General features: G+C 37.4%; 1 protein-coding gene across 2 annotated transcripts; it reads right to left on the reverse strand.

Annotated features, from left to right (window-relative positions):
- Positions 1-1020: 1020 nt before the first annotated feature.
- On the reverse strand, positions 1021-21144 carry RSBN1 (round spermatid basic protein 1). 2 transcript variants are annotated; one of them, XM_070939846.1, is made up of 8 exons: positions 20661-21128; positions 11428-11650; positions 10980-11052; positions 5507-5644; positions 4997-5139; positions 3556-3723; positions 2286-2394; positions 1021-1437 (listed from the first exon to the last, which is right to left on the reverse strand). In XM_070939846.1, the coding sequence occupies exons 1-8, from the start codon at positions 21106-21108 to the stop codon at positions 1090-1092; spliced, it is 1650 nt and encodes a 549-aa protein (XP_070795947.1). In that variant the 5' UTR covers positions 21109-21128; the 3' UTR covers positions 1021-1089. The 2 variants fall into 2 exon arrangements, with proteins under 2 accessions (XP_070795947.1, XP_070795948.1); XM_070939847.1 differs by having other exon boundaries at positions 10980-11650; positions 20661-21144.
- Positions 21145-25411: the final 4267 nt, after the last annotated feature.

Consider the following 25411-nt stretch of genomic DNA (forward strand, 5'->3'; position numbering starts at 1 on the left):
TCTTCCAATATAGCATTAAGGAATCCAAGAATTACTTGCAAAAGTAGCAATCCATATGTGATTATGTGACAGTTTATTGTGAATCAGTTATATATAATTTCAAAGAATAAAGGAGATATAGGCCTGCCCTATTATATTAAGTGCCTCAATGCGAAGGAGTTGATGGTTTCCCTCTAAGATGCCTACTGTGAATTAAACAAGCCACCAAGTTGGTTTAAATATTGTAAAGCCTTAAAGTGCTCAAAGACAGCAGTTTCGTCAAAGAGACTGCTAACAATTACTTTCATTAGACACTAGTGTATTAAGTTATGCAGTTCGGAAAGATATTAAAAAAATATTCCAATATACATTAAAAGCAGAGGACCACGAAAGAGTTGTATCAGTAATTTCATTTCAACAAGATCATACACTCTGCAACTAATCTCATACATCAACTTCTTACTGAATGTCTTCTTAAGCAATTAAGGATTAATCTACACTGCTGGTAACTTGAGCTTCCTCCAGGCTTTCAAACTCTCTCACACATACAAATGTCATTGATCATTAAAAGTGCTGTGCTTTCTCTTTCATTCAAGCCATTAATTGAATGGGAGGGAGAGTCACTTTGTGAATCTGCCACAGAAACCATCCCTTTTATGCTGAAAGCTAAAGATAAAATAGATGAAAAGTTATCAGACTTATCAAGTGTTAAATACTTGATATTCCTGAAGGAAAACTACTGAGATGTTGAATTATTTACCTCATCCCTTAAAAAAAGAAATGCAAAAAGTTGTAGTCTACTACTACATGCTGTACTAAGGGAATAAAATACAACTCTAACTTTGCATAATCTGTGTAAAAAAGATACGCTTGACATTTTGGAATGTCACCTTTCTTTATAGAATTATAGGCAAGTTTTCTCCAATAAAACATAACCCAGTTATAAAACTATAACTTCACATCAAAATTTTAAAAAGCTGTTTAAAAATGTATGATTATGTACATATCAGACAAGAAAGAGTATATGATCCTTCTGTGGATTGTGTTGCTGATCTGAATCTAGTTTTAAAAGCTGGAAAGGGCAAACCAGTAATCTTGTTGCAGAATAAGTCATGACAAGGATGAAAACAGTGATGGTGATGCTACTGTCACAGTAGTCTGTACTTCTCTTTCTTCTTCAGTCTCTTTTTTCATAAGTACACATTGGTCTTCACCTTCCAGTTTCACCGTGTCCGTATTTGAAATGTTTTCCATACACTGAGAATCCTCTGCCGCAGGATAGTATTGTTTGAGCCTTATATGCCAAGCTAAACTGCAGACAGCTGACACTGTCTTGAACTGATGAATGACATTTCTAGGGATGAAGTAGATATCATTGTCACATAGCTGGATTCTGGCATAACGAATCCCTTCTCGTCTCATTTGGTTTAGCTTAGCTTCGTCAACCCATTGAACACACTGAGGAGGGAAAAAGGTAACTATGAGTAAGATTTAAAAATTGTATTTTTTGTGCTGTGTAAATCATAAAGACTATTGGTTGTGATGAAGTCAACATGAAATCTAAATGACACATATTCCATGAGCCATGTACTGAAACTACTGCTATGCTAATAGATCAAAATAAAGGAAGTTACCAGGCAATCCATCAAAAAATTTGGAGTGTTAATTATATTGAGGGGACCAAGTTAAAAAACTGTCAAAAACTTTAATCTTAAATTTAATCCAAGTATGACTGCTTTTTTTGGCCTTTCTTATCACAATGAACATCTAAGCATGTCTATAGAACCAGATATTCTGTTCAGAATTTACCTATATCTTGCTTTTCAAAACAGTTTAGAACAATACCACACAAATAAATAAAAATATCTTAAAGCATAGCAAAAATCTATTTAAAACAGCAAATATTTAAATATAAAATGTCTTCTAAAATCAACGTTTTAAAGCCCGGACCAAGCTTAAGAAATCTTGCTTCTACTATTCATACTAGTTCAATCTTTGCTGAAAAATAATGGACAAGTTTATGGATAAAAGTCCAGGCAAAACAACTGCTGGCTTCTTCTCTTGGGAAGAAAACAAGGAGGAAACTTTTTTAAAAAGAGGATGGGATAGTTTGAGGAGCTCTGTTTCTCTTTAAAGAAACATTGCCTAATCTACCTTCCAACCCCCACTTATATATGCATTTCAAGTATGTGTGTGTTATTCTGGAGTCTTTATTTCATAATCAAGGATCAACAGAGAAAACTTTCAGGAAAAAAAATAACAGCATTTTAACTGGAAACAATGTGTACAGCACAATAAAAGACTACCTGTGATACTGGAGGTTCATGCAGATCCAACTGAAGTCTTTGAACTACATCAGTGAAATCTTCAGCATGAAAACAAACAACATCTTTGGTTATACGAGGCTGGTCACTCCTGGAGAAATGAAGATTGTAAAAAGATGTTTGAAAATATTAATTAAAACTTTGAAAATTCCATATATTCAATAGCAAAACAACATATCTTCTCTCTCATTTTGATGGTCAACCTCTAGGAAATATTTCCTTTTTATCTATATATTATGTGACGTAAACTCATGTACATATAAAATACAATTTAATTTCCCTTCCTCTAAGATGGTTTGTTTATGTATTGTATTTTTATGCTACCATACTCCATTAGGATTGATGGTGACATACAGTAGTCTGATCAAGGAGACACATCACCCCATCTTTCAAGGAAGACAGCATTACCCATTTAGAAAAATGTCATACAATAAGAGCCAATTCCATAATATAGAATGTCTGATACTGGCATATAGCTCCCCAGAGTCACACAAGTTTCTTCAGTCAAGTTCTTCTATCTGTCACTTTAAGCAGTGAGATCCCATTTGCAAGTGTACACTGATCATATTTCTTAACATAGGACCAGTTGTGATTTAATAGGTCTGGAGGTCAAGGTTCGAGATGGTAGTCTACATCTCTTTACACACATTGTCTACATCCTTAAAATTCAGAAATCAAAAAGAATCCCAAAAGACAGGATAATGTTTGCTAAGATTAAAAATTATATTCCTTGGATTTGCCCCAACAATGGAGCCTGACTTAAGGGAGATCATGAACCAAGAAAGTGATACAACTATGTGAATTGGTCACAGCAAACCACTGTCTAATCCAACTGTTACTCCCCATTAATTACTCCATTAATTATTAATTACTCCATTAATAAAGGAGATGACTTACAAGTATTCAAAGAACAACAGCCTGTAATGTTGGAGTTTCATGGAGGCATATAATTAAATACTTTTTGCAGCTTCCATAGAATTGACTGTCTAATGGGCCTCATTTCAAGACTTCATCCCAAAATATGCCATCTCAAAATATCCTTCTACAAACAAGTCTACTGTACTATGAAAGCAATTCCTTTTGCATTTAAAAAAAAAAACCCATTCTGGGAATTTTCAGAGATTAAATTTTCCTGGTAATTTGGATTTTAAGAATTTATAGCAAAAATGCCTTGTAACAAAAACATTATAACGTAAGTTCTGTTAAAATCAACGTATCTCTATTTTAAAATGCTATAAACCCCCGCTCTTACCATTCACCAAACTGCACAGCTTTTAAAACTCCAACAGCAGCTGTACTCTGCCAATCAAACCCTTGCCCAACATGATCAGCATGCGCTCTTGTTCTGTCTTCAAAGAGAACTTCACGGGGTTCACTGGTCCGAGGTAGATATTGGAGATTTTTTATTTCATTCATAGATCTATGAAATGGTATGAAAAAGATGATAATTATTAAATTTATAAGGGAAATACAAAAAATGATGTCATAAAAACAGATAATCAGTTATCCTTTTTTACATCATTATGCAGGCACTACTTTGATAAGTGGTGATTTAACTCTAATGTATCAAATGCAAAATTAAAATGGAAAACAATAAATGATGGGACGCCTTAACAGTAAAAGGCCACTTTTAAAAAAGTTTATGCAGATGTTATATACCAGGGATTATTTATGCACTATTAGGAGGCCTTTTGAAAGAAAAATGCAGCAGATAACTTCAACTTTTTCACAGTTTAAATATAATACACAGACAACAAATGCTTACATCGCAGAAATTCAATGAACTTAAAAGTTGGCAGTGTGCAGCCTTCCAGAACCTTCACCAGGACTGATGCAAATTGGGAGTTCAAAGGCCCCAGGGGAACCCACACTAGAATGCTATGCACAGTGCCTTGAGCTCCTGAAGTAAAGACAGGATATCAAACTAACTAATAATGTAACAATGTGCAGCTTTGACACAGTCTTCACTGTCTTGCTCTTACAACACTAATGATTTCATACAGTTCAATATCATTTTAATGTTTTACCATCTACAGAAACAATATAGCAGTATGACAATATGACAGTAGCTATAAGTACCTGAATGGAAATATATTTTAAATCAAATAAAGTTTATATTAGGTGCACTGAACTGGAAGCTGTTGTTTTAATTTATGTAGATATTCCATCAATATCTATTGCATTCCCTAACATAAACTTGCATCCTGGGAGTTTATAATGCAATATATGATACTGACAGAGGGGAAAGGAATGGCAGCACTACAAAAAAATATGTACAAAATTATCATGACTTAAGCTATATTGGAAGGAAAGTTTATTATGACCGTGTTTCCCCGAAAATAAGACCCTGTCTTATATTTTTTTGAACCCCGAAATAAGTGCTTGGCCTTATTTTCGGGGAGGTCTTATTATTTTGGGACACATGGAGCAAGAGGGTGCTCCTCTTGCCATCTTACCTGATTTCCAGCTCTGTATTTAAATATTTTTGGGGAGGGCTTACTTTTTGGGGGAGGCTTATTTTAACGTATGCTCTCAAAAGCCCGATTGGGCTTATTATCAGGGGATGTCTTATTTTCAGGAAAACAGGGTACATATATATTAACTAAGTTTCAGAAAGTTGTCTGAAAAATAAACTGATGAGATGTTCAGTTAAAATTTAGAGGTACAAATTCCCTCCCAGCTATAAAGATTACCTGCGCCTTTTGAATGGTGACTTTGGCATATCAGCTGTTGGGATCATCTGTTCACCAGGTCTTACCCACATAATGGGCCCATCATCACTTTGTGACCTACACTGAAGTCTGAGACTCGAAAGAGTACCCCAAGGCAAAGTCATCTGTATATCACAAAAGAAAACTAGTCAGATAGCAACATGAAGTGTTTTGGACATCTTATAAACAGATGATCAATTTCTTTATTAAAATATAATTTGTACAGTCATTAAGGATTTTATGTTTTCAGTATAATTTATTTCATTCTGTCATGCAATAAAATTAGACAAAAATCACAAATTTTAACTAATGTTAGCACTGAATTGGTGGTAGAATAAAAAGTGATAAAGCATTATTAAACATTAAGAGAATATTTAATGATTCTCTTAATGTTTAATAATGCCTTATCACTTTTTATTCTACCACCAATTCAGTGCTAACATTAGTTAAAACTTAAATCAGCAAAAGAAGAAGCAAAACTTTAGTACTTACTCTAAGAAATGGAGATTCTTCTAACATATCAAGAAATTCTGGAAAATAATCTCCAACTTCTTCATCTACTGCTCCAACAAGACTGATCTGCCTCATCGGACCTGCTCTGTAAGTTCCACAGCAGTACGTTCGACTGACCTTATAGGAAAAAAAAAAAACTGTTTTATCCCACAGCATTAAAGTAATCTATAAATTTTTCTGTGAAGTCAAGAATATTGGCACTGTTCATACAGAACATACAAATATCTGAGCTTGAAATTCCCCTCTCCTCTTATTCACAGGTAAATTGTACAGAAGAGTGCAATAAATACAAACATTACTTTGCTTAATCAAAGAATAAGGACAGTATCCTATGTTTCAGGATGGTGCAATGAAAGATCAGCCTAACAGTAATATAGCAATTAGAATAATTTTTAAACTATTGTTAAGGCTCATAAACTATGTTTATGTGTATAAAAACATTTAAAATCTAAGACAGGAAACATCTGTGAAAAACTGAATAACTAGATATTCTTAAAGAAGCCAAACAACTAAACCAGGGGTCTGTAATCTTAAACACTCAAAGAGCCATTTGGACCTGTTTCCCACAGAAAAGAAATCACCAGGGTGGGTGTGGCCAACTCGACATCACTCACTCCCACCCAGTCACATGACCCCTCCCCCCCAGCCACGCTTACCCAGGTTTTGTGGCTCCTGGTGTTTTCTGTGAGAAACAGGTCTCTCTCTCTCTCTCCCCCACCCTCTCTCTCCCTCCCTCCCTATCACCCTATCTCCCTTCCCCTCCCTATCTCCCTTCCCCTCCCTATCTCTCTCTCTCTCCCTCCCTCCCTATTTCCCTCCCCCTCCCTATCTCCCTCTCTCTCCCTCCCCCTATCTCCCTCCCTCTCTCTCTCTCCCGCCCTCCCTCCCTATCTCCTATCTCCCTCCCCCTCCCTATCTCCGTCTCCTTCCCTCCCTCTCTCTCTCTCTCTGTCTCATGTGTGTGTATGTGTGTGTGTGGGTGGGTGGGTGGGTGGGTGGGTGTGTGTTCCCTCTTGAACCATTTCCAAAAACAGAAGAGGGTTGGTGGGTTTTTTTTTGCCAATGTTGTTTTTTCTTCTTCTTTGGGTGCTTTTTACCATATTTAAATCAAAAGTCATTTCGGGTTCCCAGATAAATGAAGCTCTTTCATCCCCCTGCAGTGGCTCCCTGTCGGCTGAACCCACCCCTGGCTGACCCCGCCCCTCACCCTCTCTCCCAGTCACTCCTTGCCTGAGAAGGTAAGGGTGACGGCGGGAGATGGAAACTTGCTCCATATTCCAGAGGGGAGCGAAGTGCCCTGTACTTGCCATAACTTGCAGGTACTTCTTCCAGCCCTTATTGGTCCTGCGCACACCTTGGTCGCTCAGGGAGACACACGACTTGCTCTCCACTCCGAGACATTGGCTCAGCCTGTCTGCGGCCGACACCGTTGCTGTTGCCACCTCTAAAGCCTGCCCGCTGCTCTCATGGCGCCTTGCGCAGCACAGTTAAATTTAGCGTGCTTCACAATTGGGGAGAGGGTGTCCACTCCTCCTCCTGGAGTCCATTCTGATGCAGAGCATTGGCCACAACTGGACTGGGCCAGAGTCTCAGGGTAGAGAGCAAGTCGTGCATCTCCCCGAGCGACCAAGGTGCACGCAGCACCAACAAGGGCCAGAAGAAGCGCCTCTGAGATATGGCAAGTAAAGGGGTGCTTTGTTCCCGCTCTGGAATATGGAGCGAGTCTCCATCCCCCGCTGTCGCCCTTACCTTCTCAGGCCAGGCGAGGAGTGACTGGGAGGGGAGGATGAGGGGCAGGCCAGCCAGTGGTGGGTTCAGTCAACAGAGAGCGACAGCAAGGGAACAAAAGAACCACATGCAGCTCCAGAGCCATAGGTTGCAGACACCCGAACTAAACTAAACAACCACCAGAACTGTTTTATGGTAAACTGACAAGAAATACACCAAACAGATGCTCAAATTGAAACATCTACTACTTTGGAAAAAAATAGGAGGTAAATACACCCCACTGGAAGCATACATGCGAGATGTTTCCTCATCTCCAGTGAGGAACAGTATAGTATAGTATAATATAGTATAACAGCATGCAATAATAAAGTACTAAGTGAGATAGAGATATTTTCTTATTCACCAATTTCACAATTAAACAATAATCCAAAGTCTATAATTCTTCCTTTGCCAAGAAATTCACAAGGGTCTATGCGGGGGGGGGGGGATTTTACATACATCATTAACTAGAATTATTGTATTTTTCACACTATAAGACGCACCAGACCGTAAGACGCACATTAGCTTTAGAGGAGGAAAACAAGAAAAAAAAATCTGCCTCTGCCTCCTAGCATCCATCTGGTTAGTGTCCTTGCAGCAAACAGCCTGGACAGCTTCAGCACGTTATTGCAGCCCCAGCACGTGGCTCGTCAGGGCGCCGCTCAGTTGCTCCTACCACTGGTCAACTGAACTGAGCTGCTGCCACCACCAGAGAACATTGGAGCCTTCACTGCCAAGCAGCTGATTAGTGGTTGGATCGGCCTCCTGGAATACCGCCGATCAGCTGTTCTAGACAGCAGGAATCACCACTGCTGATCGCCACTGCCATGATTGGCACCTAGAAGAGCTGATCAGTGATATTCCGGGAAGCCGATCCAACCACCAATCAGCTGCTCCGCAGTGAAGGCTCTAGAATTCCCTGGCAGCGGCAAACAGCAGCAGTGGTGACAGGCGGTGCCACAACCACCGCACCAACCCCTCTCCCCCTGCCGCAATATTCACTCTATAAGATGCACAGACATTTCCACCCACTTTTGGGGGGAGAAGTGAGTCTTAAGAGTGCGAAAAATATAGTATGTCAAGTACCCACAGGAAATAGGCAGTTACATGTTTGTTAAAAGCTAGTCTAGTTCATAAACATCAAGGAACATGACTGATTTATATATCAGCAGTTCAGTTTAAAATATGTTATGCCAATTGTATACAATTTTTTCAGAAAAGAAAGAAAAATTTAAATTTCATAATAACTGGATTTCATCCCTATTTTTAAATGCTACATGTAATATTTTACATTACATGTTTCATATGGTTCAATAATGATATTGTTTAATGCATATGTACCTAGTTATATACAGAATTTGTTTACTTTTCCTCAAAGAATCCCTATTTGCCAGGAAGTAAGTTGAAACTGACAGAAGCAAATGGCATCTACCATTCTTGATTCCAAAGTCCGTAAAAAATAGTTTGCGTTATGGACATATTCTTATAATAAAATAAATGAAATAATTGCTATCCCTTAGAAATTAAAAGACATTATTAGATTTTAGTGATCTCTCAAGTAGACTATTTAATTAATAACACAGGTGCCTTCAATCTCATAATCAGTCACTCAGCCTATTTCAATGGAGAAAAGTATTTACTCAAGTTTTTTGTGTCACTGCACAGCGTAGTTAACATAGAAAACAAAGAAAAGCAGAAAGGAAATGAAAAAGCCAAGTGCGCTAAAGATAAAGACTACAAAACAATCTCTAAAGAGTTTCATGTTCTTCTGACTTGTTAATATTATCAAATTTATTTTAGTTTAATTTTATCAAGTTTAAGGTTCATGGGATTGAAGCCAACCAACCATTTTGAATGTAGCTGCAAGGGGAAAATTGACTTAGACTGATCAGAAGGATTGTATAAAATGGTGGAGAAAGAATCAAGAAAACTTCAAAACAGATCACAGCTGACCTCCAAGAGCAAGGTGCAACAATATCAAGTCAAACCATCACTGAAAGATGACTGAAAGTGGCCTCCATGGTAGAAAATCCATGAAGTCTCCACTTCTGAAAGACAGAGACAAAAACAGCAGACTATAGTTTGATAAATTGCAGGTTGAAAGCTACAAGTTTGTTTGGAAGAATTTTCTAGAAGATGAAACAAAATTAGAGCTTTTTGTAAATCAGCAACTCTATATTCATTGAAGAAAAAAAATGATACTCTTAAAGAAAAAATTGCTGGTTGAGAAATACATGTCTTATTCAGAGCTACAGAAAGTGCTTGATTACAGATGTTATTTCAAAAAGGTATACTATGCAATATTGAGTTAGGTCTCACTAATTACATCCATGTCATTTTCATTTGTTTTATTATTTGCAAGAAAATATATAGTCATACATCAAAGGCAAAGTGTCTGCTCTATGGACTAGAGATTTCAACATGTTCCATGATTAACTGGGATCCTCTGAAAAAAGGTGGAGGAATACCAAATACTTTTGACTGTGTCTGTAAATGTCAAATGAATATTTAGACTCTAGTAGTTTCTTATTAAAGTGAATAAGGAATAGATAGATTCCTAATCTCCAACTCCAAGTACATCCTTCTCTTTTGCTTGGGTAAGTAGCTGTCAATATATCTTCACAACTGACATGAAGCAATTGCATTTTCTATTTGAGGGCAAAAATAATCTCTAAAAAACTCTAGGCCTTTGATATTTCAATCTGAAAGTTGGATTTCAGAGCAGAAGATAAAAAACAAACCTAATAAAAATTCTAGTCCATGCGATAAGGCATACAGCTCAGATTCTTTTGCATGTTATTAATAAAAAAAGCCTACTTACCCACAAAGTTAAAAAATTACTGCATATTAATTTGGCCAAAAATCCTTCCTCTTAATAAAACTGCCCTGTACTTTATGATTCTGTACAGGAGCATCCAGGAACAATGCATGGGTATGGTGATTGGAGATGGTAGATATTGGTGGGATGTTTTGAAGTGTCAACCAGCTTCACCATGTTTTTTCTTTTTATTTTTTACTTTGGAGGTGGTGGTATTGTTTCTTTTATTTTTATTGTATTGTGGGCCATCCAAAATCATTTGAAGTTGGGCAACACTACATTTAATGAAATAATATATGAAAGCCATGAAGATAATGCCCTCCCTAACCTCTTCCACAAACCAATGAAGGTAAAAGAATGTAGGATTTGGTGGGGGTAGGGGGCAGAAAGGATAGTCTGAGCACCATTATTTTTCTTCTGTAAAAATTTTCTATACCTTTTGAGAGTAATTTGCTTTCCACCATTTAGGACTTAAATCTAATTTCTATTTTATACTAAGTACAACTAGCTGTTTGCTCTTGGAAACTAGGACATTCTCATCAGCCTTGCATTTAACAATGCAATCCTTATGGTTGTGATGGCATCAAAAGACTCAAATTATCAGTAAAGACTTACTATATCTAGGTCTTAAAATTCAAAAATAATGCTTTTCTTATAGAGGCATAGTCTGGAGGGGAACAATGGAATGTGAAATGTGTGAAGGTAATATTGAACTGTATTTGACACACAGCGTGCAAAGGCAATTGGAGATGGCAAATATAACTAACAGAAAGCATTCTGAATTTCAGCTTTCTGGGTAATATTACTTACAGTCATCAACACGAGATTCAAATTAGAATTCAGGCATGCCAGGGAAATTTCTCTTACCTGAGTGTGAAAGTTTGAAATGGTGGTTGTTTCAATGTCTTTTTTGCCAAGGATTTCCATTTTCACTGGAGTGCTAGGGAAATTGAAAGCAAAGTAATCCAAGAAGTCTGGCAAGTATGCAGCTGCCCCATGAACTATCGCTAGAGCATAATAAGCTGCATTTTTCTCATTTTCACTGAATGTCAAAGCAAGAAACTCTTCTGCAAATCTCTCCATCTCCACTGGAGACAAAAATGAGAGTTCATCCATATAGGCATGAAGAACTAGAGCTCCTCCATTTGATTGATGTTCTTCATGAATAAAATTACTAAATTTAGTGCCTGTTTTTAAGAAGCTGTTGCGAACAGAATGCTCCTGGTGGGTAGTAAATGGAGACTGCACCCCCTGGGGTATCCTATATTCCTCCATGCCCACATTCAACTGACACAGCTGTTCGTCTTTTAGATACCTAAAAGATTCCTTGTTCTCTTCCAAATTATCACTCTCCCCTGGAGTCAAAGTCTCTTTGCTGATACGGGTAAGACCAGCACACACTGTCTGTACTTCTTTGTTGTACATTTTCAGATGCCTCCCTCTCATGTCTTCTCTGTGTTTCTTTTTCTTCTTCTTCTTTATTTTCTTTACAATAAGACTGTCAGATCTTTCTGTCTTGCCATTTTCATCTCGGGTATCTAAAAGTAGTAAGAAAATAAGATATTTATGTTGCAAAAGAGTTATATTTAATAAAAGTATGTATTTTTTCAATAATGCACCAATACTTTACTAAAATGTTAATATAAAGGTTTACTTTTAAAAATTAGCTGCTGTTATATAAGAAAATGCTTTTTATTTTTACATACTTGTACGTACGTACATACATACATACATACATACATACATACATACATACATGCCGTATTTTTCGGAGTATAAGATGCACCTTTTTACCCCCCAAAAGAAGGTGAAAATTTAGGTGCGTCTTATACACCGAATGTAGCCCTGCCCACCCACTGGCCCCCACCCTCTGGCCTCTGCCTCGCAGCAATTTACCTCCTTGCAAGCAAACAGCAAGAAAAAAACAGCTCCTTTCAGCTTCAGCATAGGCTAATTAGCACAAGTTGATTAGATTGGCCTCCTGACTCTCAGCCGATTTGCTCTCAGTTGTTTTGTGCAGGGCTCTGCTGCTTGCTGCAAAGAGTGCTGGATCAGATTTTTTTTTTCCCTTGGGCTAATCAAGCTACGCTGAAAACAAAACTGAAAGTAAAGCAGGCTGTTTGCTGCAAGGAAAAGTTAGGCAGAGGCAGACAGAGATTTCTTTTTCTTCTTTTTCCTCACTAAAAAAGGTAGGTGCAAACTGGGAAATTTAGGGCAAAAGAGGAGAGTTCAAGATTTTAAAACACAAAAGAAAAAAAGGAGAAAGAAAAGGCAAAAATAAAAAGGGAAAGGGAGAAAAAGAATAAGAAATGAAAGAGAAAGATGTTATACATATTTAGAATTGAAATATGAATAGTAGTAAGAAATAAATGGGATTTATTTATTTAGCGTATGGTTGGTCTCACACACAGTATTAAAACACTTCATTATTAGATGAATGGGAAATCATGATTGTAAAAATGAAATGAATAATAATTGGAATATTTGTCTTTGTATTTTTGAAATCTAGACAATGATAAGTTTTTATTTTTTTATTTTTTTTAGAAATATGAATAAGTATAAACTAACAATTGAAATACCTTTAATGGTATATGGGGGTGAAAGTAAAAAGGATTAAATTGTAGCTTGGATAACAGCTAGAACATTTTTAAATTTAATTAGGGAAATTGTAATGATTGAAATATTTTTAATTATATATTGTGATGAAAATAGAAATGATTAAGTTGTGATTTGGAGGATTATATGGGCAAAACTATTTGGGTTATTGGGAGAGTTTAAGATGTGAAAATGAGTAACATAAGGGGAAAGCTCTATTTAACTAGGGAATTGTAATAATTGAGATATTATTAATTGTATATTGTGTTGTAAGCAGAAATGATTAAGTTGTGGTTTGGAGGAATATATGGGGAAAATTATTTGGTTTATAATTATTGGTAAATATAATTAATTGATTTGTAAGAAATTGGATGGCATGGAAATAATTCATGTTCATATTGATTAATATACAAAAAGATAGTTATATAACTAATTTATTTATATTAAAATGTTGAATTTGTATTAAACAACTGTAATATTTCATAATTAACCAATGTGAGGATGGATATAAAAATAGATGACGATGGGAAGGGGTATAATATAGAATAGAAGGGAAAAATTGAATTTGATTAAGATTAGAGATGAGGATGAAGGGTAATATTGGTTTTTTTAAAAAAATAGATGAGGAATAAATATGACAAAAAGGAAATATAGAAATTGTAAATTTAATTGAAATGACTAAACACTGTTTAAATTTGTGAACTGGCCAAATACTCTGTTTTAAAAAAATACATTGTATGTTTGTATGTATGTCTAAAAAATAAAAAAAGCTTTTTATTAAAAAAACAAAACAAAAAAGGTAGGTGCGTCTTATACTCTGGTGCGTCTTATACTCCGCAAAATACAGTACATAATACATAAATATGTACTAGCCATTTCTATAACAACAAACATATCTAATCAGCAAAACCCAAAGTCAAAGTTTCATTTTTTTTCCATCTCAAGCATAAAATCCAGAAGTGGTTTATCAGCAGAAACAAAGTTGAATGTATTTTTTTCTTGGATTAAAGCAGTTAATTTAGCCTGTTATTTCCATTAGCTTTCCAACCATGCACCCATTGTGAAAATTAAAGTATCTCTTTTGCGTATAAAGTATTTGTTAGGAATATGATATTACCTAACTTGTTGGGTTGGCAATATATAAACCATCAATGTATGTTTGCAGTGTATTGTATTGTATTATATTGTATTGTATAGCTTTAAGACTGCTGTATTGCATCATACTGTGTCCTGATTGGTTAGCTCTGTTGCCAATATCCTTAAGAGGGAGCTAGAAACATGGCTTGTTCTCTTTGGTGTTCTTGCTCTCTGATATCTCTATCTGACTTACTGTATTACTGTTTGCAACTCCAGAAGAACTGTTTACTGGGTATGATTAATACGACTGGTATGAAGATTTCGTTTATTGGACTGTGCTTTATTTTTCCTGAATGTAAACTATAACACGACTCAGTGTACCAGTGTAGTGACTATGCTTATTCATAACTATTCAATCGCTTTCATGTGCACACCCTTGCTACTCAAGGGTTATTCCTTAACAGCATTCTTGTTGCTGTTCACATATCTAACAGCAAAGTTCCAGATTTTTTTCCAAGTTCTTTCCAACCAACAGTCCTTGGCTGACAGGACTAGCAATATGCTAAACCATGACCAAACTGGATGGGTAAAAACAACTGGGAGAAGATAGTTCCTAAGATAACATTGTCCCAAGCCATGAAGGGCTTTAAAGTAATAACCAGCATCTTGAATTGCACTTGGCAACATACTGGCAATCAACTTACTTCTAGTGATAGAAGTACTGATACTTATAAAATGTCTCTACCTCAATTCTGTCATTAATATGTTTTCTCTGAAAAAACACACACAAAACAAAATTGTATAGCAATAGCAGTTTGAACAAAACCTCTTAAAGGCCTTATCCAATAACTTTCCTGCTCAAGATTCTATTTCGCCATAGACTTAAATGACACCTGTGTTGATACTGTCAACTGAATTTCAAATGAAATGATATAATGCTCTCTGAATCGTTCAACTACAGTTCCCTTATTCTCTGACACTTAGTAGAATAAGCAATTTCTATTTGGCATTATATAATCATATTAGTATGAAAATAATATTAGTAACCCTTAAATAATTGAGTTACTGTTGTAGAGACAGGATGGGAAAACTCATACAAAAATCAGGCCATCTCACAAAAGTAATTTATTTAATGACCTTACAATAAACTCTGACTCAATTAATTAAAAACCTATCCTAGTCCTGCAATTTATTCCTCACTGAAGCCAACCAAATGCTTCTTAGATACCCTGATGCTGAAGGTAGAAAGGTTATTCCTCTCCCACCACTGTTTCTCTACAGCAGATATTCATGAGTATGTCGCCCACAATCCAGAGGTAACACTAAGCTTTCAAATAACAGCCTCCAGTCTCTAAGACCACGTCCCCTTGGTGGTCAGCATCTTCATTGAAACATTTACCATCAGCCCAAAATCTTTTTCCTAATTATAGAAAGTTCAGATATAAAAATTGGGAGGTATCGCCCCTGTCAATTGCTTTGCATTTACTGAAGTTGAAGCCCATTTCCCACTAAATTACCCAGTTCAAAGGTATCCTTCTGGAGCTCTTCACAATTGGTTTTAGTGTTACCACCCTCACAAGTTCAGTTGCTGTAACAACTTGGCCAACTCACTACCTACCAGTAAGTTAAGGTCAGTTATCAGCAAGATAAAAAAATCACTTCCCAGCATATACTGCTAACATACACCATTTCTTGATTTTCTTCTTTGGAAAAATTATTTTTTATTTCATAACTAGTTAGCAATTCACAAAGGATAGGTTTTCTACTAAAAGTACTCAAGAGCTTTCAATGAAGAATATTGTACACTTGAATTCTCAAACATTTGACAGGGCCAATGGAATTACTGCCATCCATGTATTTAGTGACATTCAAACTGTATGAATGTGGTAAGGAAAAACTACTTTTACAGAATCTTGCTTTTGTTGTTCTTTAATTATAAATCTTAGTATTTTGTAAAAATTTGTCAGCTCCAGTTATTAACTGTGCACCTTTATCTTGGCACAATTGGAATTTACTATCCAAATGAATCTTTTCTATTTTTGCCTTGATGACATTTGTGCATAGTGTTTGTTCTTGGGCAACAAAAGCATTTTGCTGTTTCCATTTTTAGCACATCATTCTTAAGCCACTACCATATTCTGTAATTTCCTTCAATATCCTTCAAAAAATGCCCACAGGGTGCTTCTGTTTTCCACATCCCTAATGCCATTTCAAGCTGTTTGTTTATAAAGTTATACTCTTACATTTAATTTTTACGAATACTTTTTTCTGAGATTTGTTTAATAAAAGTTTATTTACTTGTTTCAAAACAATATAAAGGCCTCATTTTTCTTTTCTCCAAAGTTTATCTGTAAAGTTCTCACCCAAGAACTTCTCAAGAGTTCAAGAGAACCCAAGAGTTCTCACTCTTCTTTGGAAGACATCATCTATTAACAACACTGTGAGGATGTAGGGCAGTACTCATAATCATCAATCTTCTGATTTTCTGATCAGTTATGAACCAATAACTGAGTAATAATACTCAGTCCAATTGAGTATTCCTGCACTATATTGAGTTATCAGTATTGCCCATGAGCTGATTGCTCTGATTGTACTTCCACCATTTAGGGTAAATTTTAGAATTTTTAATATTTGTTTGCAATTTACTGAGTCTATTTTTCCTTTTACTAGAGTTGGGTGCACAAAATACCTGATGTTTCCAAGATCCCCAAATTTAAGCTTGTCCAGCTGCTAGACTGTTGTTTCCTTTATGATCTGAATACTTTTTTGTGAATTATTGATTTTTTTCTTTACTTCAATTATAACAAATTTAAGAAATTATATCACTATTACATATCTGAACATCATTAGGTAATTATTCCTGTTCATCTTTTGATTGCATTGATATGTAGAAAGAGACTTTTAGATGTTGTTTGAAAACAGATAGCCATGATTTGCCATATTCAGCATCCTTGGCAATAGGCCCATCACTAAATTAAATAAAGGTGAAAACTGAGCACTTGAGGCTAATTTGGTCAAAGAAAATTTCAGTCAGCTGGAGGCAGCAGAAGACAAGGTTCAGGTTCTACTGTTTTCCCGAAAGCATGCTGAGTTGGGCACAGAGCAGAACAGAAGAATTCTGTAAGTCTTCTTGTATGACAAGGGCATGGTTCATTTAAGTCTTTGCTGTCCAGCTGTTCTCCACTGGGAGCTATCACTCTATTTGCTGGAGCTCTATGCTTTGCCTGTTGAACCTGTTTCTTAAAAAAAAAAACCCTGTTCCTTGGAACATGACCCAATTTTGGACTCTTGAACTTCTAGAGTATGACCTGACTATGCTTCTGTCCCCAGCCTTGGACTCCAGCCATTTGTAAGTCTCTGTAGGCAAGCTGGTATGGATTTGGGGCTTTGCTACTTTGTGTGTGCATTTACACATACGCCCTGTTGGCCACTTCCTATATTTATTAAATCCTAGGTTTTAAATTCTCCTTGCAACCACTTGGGGCATACATGTCTGATCAGACAATAATGAATCACCTTGAAAGATCCCCCTTTTTGACTCCACAAAATTGATCGTTATTTACAATTAATTTTGTAACTGAGTTTTCAACTTTTCCATGCTTTTGTTTCTACAAAATCTTAAATTCTGACTGATACAAAAAATGTGCATACTTTTCATAATGTAGCCATTTGAAAGAAGTCAAATGCCTTCTTGTAATCAATCCAAGCAATACATAAATTCATTTTTTCATTCAATTATTTGGGATTGTTTTATTAATAAAGAACAATTTTTGACTCGTGAATTTTTCAATTTCCTTTTTGTTCAATTGGGTAGTGAGAAATTTCCTTTACATAAACATATAGTGAATTCACTATTATTCCAGTAAGCATTTTGAATGTGGTAGGCAAACAAGTTATTGATCTTTAGTTTTCAGATATGAATTCTTCTTTTATTAAAAAGTTTCTTTCAGATTCATCCAGGCTTCATTTGTTCCATTCTTTACTGCAACATGAAACTGATCAGGTAACTGTGCAGGTTTGCTAACCGAGCAGCTACCTGGCTAGACATTGACATTAAAATCTATCCAACACATCAGTCCCAGATATATTTGTTGTTTTCTCTTACTGCTTCTAACTAACATGTTTCCCTGAAAATAAGACAGAGTCTTATTTTCTTTTGAACCCTGAAATAAGGGGTTGGCCTTATTATCAGGCGGGGGGCTTATTATGGGGATGCAGGAGGCCCTGGGTGGCCTGCGCACTCACAGCCAGGAGTCTGGCAGAGAGAGGCTCACTTTGTGCGCCGCCATCAAGCCCCTCCCCTCCCACAGGGTGTGAACGTGAGCAGCCAGAAGGCACCAAACCGCACAAGTGCTTGTCTCCCCCCCCTCCAACTCATGTACCTCCCAGGCCTCACCACATCGATGTGGGCAAAGCTGGTGAGCACCAGATCCCACCACCAGCACCCGCGCAGAAGCCACGGCCTGGGTCAGCTCTCCCTGCAGAGTACAGCTCCAGCTGTCACCATAGAGTGGGAAGCACACTGCCAGAGCGGCCGCTGCCCTGTCTGGAGTTTGGAAGCCGCAGAGGCAGAGTTTGGGGAGAGAAAGAAAAACTTCTGCTGCTTCTGCTGCTTTCCTTGCATGCAGCCAAAAGCAGAAGCAACAGAAGTTTGGTAAGCAGAAGCAGCAGAAGGTTAGAATCAGGTGCAGGACCTAGAGAGCTTCTGGGAGAGAAGGTTTGATACTTCCAATCTACTGCCATATGGGTTTAGCCATTCTACCACATCATTGTATCTATATTTTTATTTGCAACCAAGTACTACTACCACCGACACAGATATATAGCACAGTATTTTCAAATTTCTAATTTAAACCAATCTGCCTACACTATTATCTCATTGGCATATATGTGAAAGAGAGAGCACGTCCAAGAATCTCTTGGCAGTTCTTCACTATAATCTCTTACCTAGTAATCTCAATTTGACTTCCACGGCTGTCTGCTTATTTTTTTTCTTATATTATTGGTACCAAACTATACCACACCACTGCCTCTTCCTCAGCACTATCCAGAACCTATCTAAACAACATGCAAGTTCCACCTCTCCAGATCAGGCATGGCAGGTATGGGATCTCCATACCAATCACAAACACACATGACATGGTAGAGGGCCAGATATTCTTCTTTTTTCTTCAATATAAATGGAACTCCATTAGAAAGTTCACTGAAAAACAAAAAGGATGCTCATCTTTTCTTCAATGCAATTTTTGTGAGCATCTACTTAAACTGTTTTTTCACTATTAAAGAATATTTTAGTTAATCCATTTTTGTATCTCTGCTTTTGAAGTCATTGTATGATTGTTTGTATGCCTAAATTGCTATATGATTTTGTTTGTGTGCCTAAATTATATTATTCTAATATTATATTCTAATATTTTATTCAAATTATTATATTTTATTCAAATTTTGAAGTCATATCTACCAAATCTCTGTATGTTGATTGCTATAAACAGGAATAATCCATAATTTATTATATAACATTGTAAGTGAGCAATTCCAAATAAGTAACATCTATAAATTAAATCCTTCCCTGAAACAATATCAACTTATGAAAAGAACAAAACATTATTGAAATGTAAATGAAAGCGCATGTGGGAAAGCATAAGCATTCAGGAAATATTTCTTTTATTCTATATAAATATTTGTTATATTTAAATTCATACTAGATAGTAATGAAGTTAAGAACCAGAGGGTAAGATATCCTATCGTATGGTAAGCTGATTACCTGTAAGAATGAAATAAATTGTTTTAAATAGTTTGTAGTTAGAAACCATGTGTGCTTTTAAGCATGAGTCTTTTTTTAAAAAACAGAAACCTGAAGATAATGTTTATTCTTGTAGCATAGCACATCCACATAACAATTTCTTAATCGTTTAGAGTCACAACAGTAACATTAAAAGAACAAAACCAGAACTGTATGTTTAAACATTTTAACCTCTAGTCAAGTCTTTCAACCAAGTTTGATTATATTTATACATGTTGCAGTATTTACCTACTCATTTTCTCCCCCTGCCCCCCACAAAGCCATTTATTTATCTTCCCAATGTAACATATACAATAACTGAATTTGTTTCATTTACAAACATGTTTGGACCAATTATGAATTCTGGCATAATACACAATCTCCTACTTCAAGGAACAGATAATAATCTCACCATTAACCGAAATCAAAAGAAATCTTAATTAGAAACAAGTAAGGCACTACATAAATGAACTTTAGATCACCTTTCATCCCTTGACAAAACTGGCAACTGAATACATTATGTACAGTGTGCCCAGAAAAGATGTAGTTATATGTATGTGTGCATGTCTCTCTCCATATCTATATATAGACACATAACATTTCTTTTTCAGAAAAAAGCACCACGAAAGTAATGCATTAAAAAAAAAGATCCTGTTGCGGATCCTGAGTTTACAGCCACCTCCCTTTAAGGAAAGTGGTAAAGTTAAGGAAAGCTCTCCGACAAGTGTAAAAGGGCTCAGGGCTTCCACCCGGCCAAGTCTTTTTCATAGGAAGGAACTCCAACCTTTTTTCTACCACTACCAAATCTTCGGGGGGGGGTGTCTTTCGTTCCTGGGTTCATCATTCAGGACGAATTCCTTAACGTTCAAGTTAGGTCAAAGAAGCCCATCAAAGGCCTCTTGGAATTGAGCTTGGCGGGCGTGCCGAAGTCAGGAGCGGGTCGCTGACAGGAGACGTTTGGGGAGCGGAACCAGGCGCGCGCTCGCCCAAAGGAACCGGTAACATCCTGGCCGGGGGCGGAGGGGGGGGGCTGAAGAGAGACAAACCAACCTCCCCTCCCCTCCCCACCCCAAGTCCGAACCACTCCAACTCACCTCTCTTGCTGGGCCGCCCAAGAGCCCCGTCCCCGGAGCTTCCCCGCCTACCCTTGTGGGGCTTCTCCCCAGAGGAACGGCCAGGCTCCGAGTCCCCACTATCCGGACGGTGCCGGTGTCGGTGGTGATGTCGTCGCTCGCAGTGCAGGGCCTGCGGGGGCAGGCTAAGAGGAGAGAAAGTGAAAAGCCCAGCGGGGGCGGAAGGCACGGCCGGAGTCGCTGGGAGGCCGGGAACGGAGGCCGGCGGCAGCGGCTCTGCCTGAGAGGGCCTCACCGTCAGCGGGGGCTGGCTCAACTTCGCCCTCTTGCAGCTCCCGGCATCCCCGAGAGGACCTTTCCGCTTCCTCCCTCCTCCCCTCGGTCGACCAGGCCGGTCGCCGAGTGGCAGCGAAGGCGTCTCTTCCGCGCCCCGGGACACGGCGCGTACCGCAGCGACCTGCGCAGCCATTTCGCTCTCTCTCCCTCACACACATTTAAATGGCCCGAGCGCCTGTAAACGCTGCGCAGGCGTCGCTTGACACTCTCTGGGAATTGTGGTCCAATCTTGCACGTCGGGATCTGTAGTTTTCGTTGACTGGACGTCTGCTTGTTTATGCAAAGGTTGCCGGGAAATGAAGTTTTCGCTCCAGCTTTCAGTAGTTTTCAACGAAGAGGAGCGTGCAGGGAGTCACGCAGCACGGCCACATCACGTAGACTTTTGGTTTCCTGGGCGGGGGAGCGGAGGTAACTTTCAACCATGCGTGAGTGGGCGGGGGAAACCTCGCTGCTTTAATGGAGCATGCGTATTAGTGCAGCTTTGGATCATCTTTTCTGTGCCGAGGTTAGATACTGGGAATTGTATTGTTATGAAAGTTGGGATTTCTAAGCGCATGCAGAATGCATATGATCGCCGTTAATATATGTAATTCATATAACGGCTTCCGTCTCATTGGGGCCTGATTGAGTAGTCAGTGTTTTATATGTGCTTAAAACCAGCCACAGGAACATGTATTGTCAAAATCAGTACGCGCCCACAGAGAGGGACTCCTCAGGGTGCCGTCAGCCAGGCAATGTCGGCTGGCGACCCCCAGGGGGAGAGCCTTCTCTGTGGCAGCTCCTGGAACGATTTGCCCCCGGAGATACGAAGGATATCGGATCTCCGGGTCTTTCGCCGTGCCCTGAAAACTTTTGCATCAAGCAGGGCTGGCGTGAACCCCCCCCCTTTTTTTTTTTTTAGCTTTTTTAGCTTTTTAAATTGTCAATGGCTTTTAGTTTGAATGTTTTAAATTTTGGGCCAAAGTTATGTAATTCTTTTAACAATTTTAAATTTTGTATCTGCATGTGTTTTAACTCTGGCTGTTCACCGCCCTGAGTCCACTAGGAGAAGGGCGGTATACAAATTGAAATAAATAAAATGTATGGACTAGACTAGAGTGCTGAAAATGCCAAAGTCCTGAAACGTACATGCGCGAAAATAAATAGCACTTTGGAATGTTTCGATAGTCGAACGATTATAACCTTATTTTACCAAGGCTAGGAATGAGCGCTCGGGCTGCTTTATGTTGCTTATTTTGTGCTTAGCTATGGCAATTGAGTCACTGGATGAGAATTAATAGATTTCCGTGAAATTAGAAATATAATTAGAAGAGGCCGACCAAACCCCAAGCGTTAAGCTTTTGACTGGCTTACAGCTCTTCTCTCTAATTATTAATAGTTTTCCTCAATTTTCTGGTTTGGTAGGATGTTCTTTGCTAAATGTCTCCCCATATTCAATGAGGTATGTATATCTGGTAGCACATGTTTTGAAGGCTGCATTTCATCCAACTGCTTTTGATGTACGTTTTAAGTTTATTGTGCACATTCTGCAATTTATCCTGTCTTAATGTTATGATTTTAATTCACGTCTGCTGCTTGCTTTTTGCTTAATTCCCACAGCACTGTCTCATTTCTCATCTTCTCAACTTTCCTACTATCTTCTCCAATTGGTTCTTTATGATTTATCAATTGTTTGTAACTTGTGATTAATTATTGTAACTGATTTATGATCTATGACCTATTACTTGCTGTTTAGATGTACGCTGTGAGTTTACGCACCAGAGACAAATTCCTTGTGTGTCCAATGACACTTGACCAATAAAGAATTCTATTCTATTCTATTCTATTCTATTCTATTCTATTCTATTCTATTCTATTCTATTCTATTCTATTCTATTCTATTCTATTCTTATTTTCTATCCTAATTTAAGCAGGTCTCTGGTGGAAATTTATTCTGCTTTCTTAAAACTTTCCAAAACGAAGTTACTTTTTCAGCCAGCTCCAGAGCATTTGAACTTTTCATTCTCAAAAGGCTACACATATTTCATAAAGGGCAAAACAACAGTACTCAGACTGATACATGTAATCCACATACAATAGTGATGCAAATACATCACTATTGGGATAACAATGGGATAACAATGTAGCAGGAAAAGTGTCCTAGTCTGCAGTGACAAAAAAATCAGAGTAATGTGGCTTGATTGTAATTTAAACTGAGATGGGAGGGGAAGAGATCTGTAACCTGCACTGCATAACCAACCTGCCTCCCCTCCACCAATCCTGTATAGTTATTCTATGCTTCTGATAAATTGAATAGCAGCTCATAAAAGCTTATGCCTTTTAATAAAATTTGTTAATTGGAAAAGATGCTACCAGATGCCTAAAACAGTTTCTCATGAGATAAAAAGACAATACCTAAAAGTTATAGAAATTTATGGAAATGTATGGACTGAGTGATATTTGAGAAATGATGAATCCCTCAACAGAAAGATTTACATATTATTCAGGTTGGTAGGCACTCTTCTTATCTAACAATACATTATCTGCACCAATAACAATTCCAGTTAAATCTGAATTTAATTTGGATGGAAGCATCCCAGTCCAGTTCAATTAATGGAGAGCCTGTGGCCTTTAAGAGTTTGTTACGATAATAAGATACTACATAACAAAGAAGAAATCAAATTGCAAATAGGTCAATTGTCTTGGTTCACATACAGTAGCTCCAGCTCAGCGCTTTTTTAATATGAAGGGTATAAGAAGGATTATGCATCTCACTGCATAAAATACTTTATTTGAGAAATTAAATATTAATTGCCTAAAATACATTTGTTATTACTGGAAAAGAAATTAGGCAATCTCCCTGTAGATTTAAAAGAATCTTTAGATATAGGCATGGGGGGGGGGGGAATGGTAGATAGAAAATGACAAACTGTTTTGGGTATTGTTCCTGATGTTGTTTCTTTCTTAATAGCCTTTTCAGACGTATGACTTTTCTCGTTATTTCTGATAGCATTTCTGTGAATTGCTAAATTGTACATAAGATAATCTTTAAGTACTATTAACTCTTTTAAGGTAGTTGCTCAACTATTGTGGATGGTGTCTAATTTCAATACATAACTATACAGTTATGTAAATAACCATGCAATCTAATTCAAAATCTTTTGAGTTTTTTGCTCCAAGTACAAGTGACCTGGCTGAAATTACCCTACTTTGAACACATTGTACAAATTGTCCATCTGGCTGGACAAAGGTCTCATGTTGGGAAAGGTGGAAGAAAAAAGAAGAGGATGACCAGCAGTCATTGCATCAAGCTGAATTAACTAGATCTGCTCTAAACTCTGCTGGCAACTGATTTGCTCCAAGATAATATATGGGAGCTTTCTGAAGATAAAATCAAATACTTTGGCCTCCAAATGAGAAGGAAGGATTCACTGGAGAAGAGACTAATGCTGGGAATGATTGAGGGCAAAGAAAAATGAGGTGGCTAGATGGAGTCACTGAAACTGTCAGTGTGAGCTTAAATGAACTATTGGGGATGGTAGAGGACAGGAAGGCCTGGAGGAACGTTGTCCACGGGTTTGCGATGGGTCGGTCACGACTTTGCGACTAACAACTACAACAACAACCATGGAAGCTTTTGCTGGTACTCAAATAAATAAAATTTAATAAATAAATAAATTTACTGTATATCTTTATTATACATGTCTTAAATTTCACTGTGTTTCAATTCATTTAGTTTTCTGATTATTTTTAATAGATATAAAGATTACTTGTGTTGGCTTTATTTTATTCTCACTTTACCCCACTTTATACAGTATTGTTCTCATCTTTCTCCAACTTGGTACCTTCTTCATGTATTGAATTTCAGCTCCCATAAATCCCAGCCAGCATCCCACAGCTTGTCTCAGAGAACTGATTCTTTTGTGATACAAATAACTTCTGCCATAGGCTTTATGTAAAATACGTAAAGTAAGGTTATATCGCTTACTTCAGTCACTGACCATGGAGAACAATGATTCTGTACCAGGCCTAGAACTTTTTGGTCTCAAAATTGACAAAATCACAACAGAAGTGAAAAGGCAATAAAATATGTTAAACCAACTATTTCTAACCCTACCTTCTTATTTTGAAAGGGCTGGTATAAATGATTCAAATGCTAAATTTTTAACCTCCAGGATAAAGACTGCTGTTTTGAGAAGTGACTTAATCTTCAAATAGTAATTGCTCTCTAAAATCAAAATGGAACTCGCAATCAAAACAAGTATTTTGACACACTACAAAATATGCTTGAAAATAAATGAGTGAATAGAGGGCAGCCTGAACTTTGCTCTTTGCTGTTGAAGAAATTTCTAGCACTTCAGAATGTGAAGCTCCTATTTTCACTTACAAGAAATCACTTGATATCAATTTTGAAAGTGCTGAACTGTCCATCAGCTGCATAGTACCTTTCCTGATAA

The sequence above is a fragment of the Pituophis catenifer genome, unplaced genomic scaffold, assembly GCF_029215685.1.
Source record: "Pituophis catenifer annectens isolate HBS135680 unplaced genomic scaffold, rPitCat1.0.hap2 SCAF_3, whole genome shotgun sequence".
NCBI classification, from domain to species: Eukaryota; Metazoa; Chordata; class Lepidosauria; order Squamata; family Colubridae; genus Pituophis; species Pituophis catenifer.

Excerpts from the sequence above, each read along its gene's own strand:
- RSBN1 (XM_070939847.1), bottom strand. The coding sequence starts at position 21,108 with ATGGCTGCGCAGGTCGCTGCGGTACGCGCCGTGTCCCGGGGCGCGGAA. Across the intron at positions 5,140-5,506 it reads AAGAATCTCCATTTCTTAGA|ATGACTTTGCCTTGGGGTAC; the intron begins GTAAGTACTAAA and ends TGTGATATACAG. Across the intron at positions 1,438-2,285 it reads ATGAACCTCCAGTATCACAG|TGTGTTCAATGGGTTGACGA; the intron begins GTAGTCTTTTAT and ends TTCCCTCCTCAG.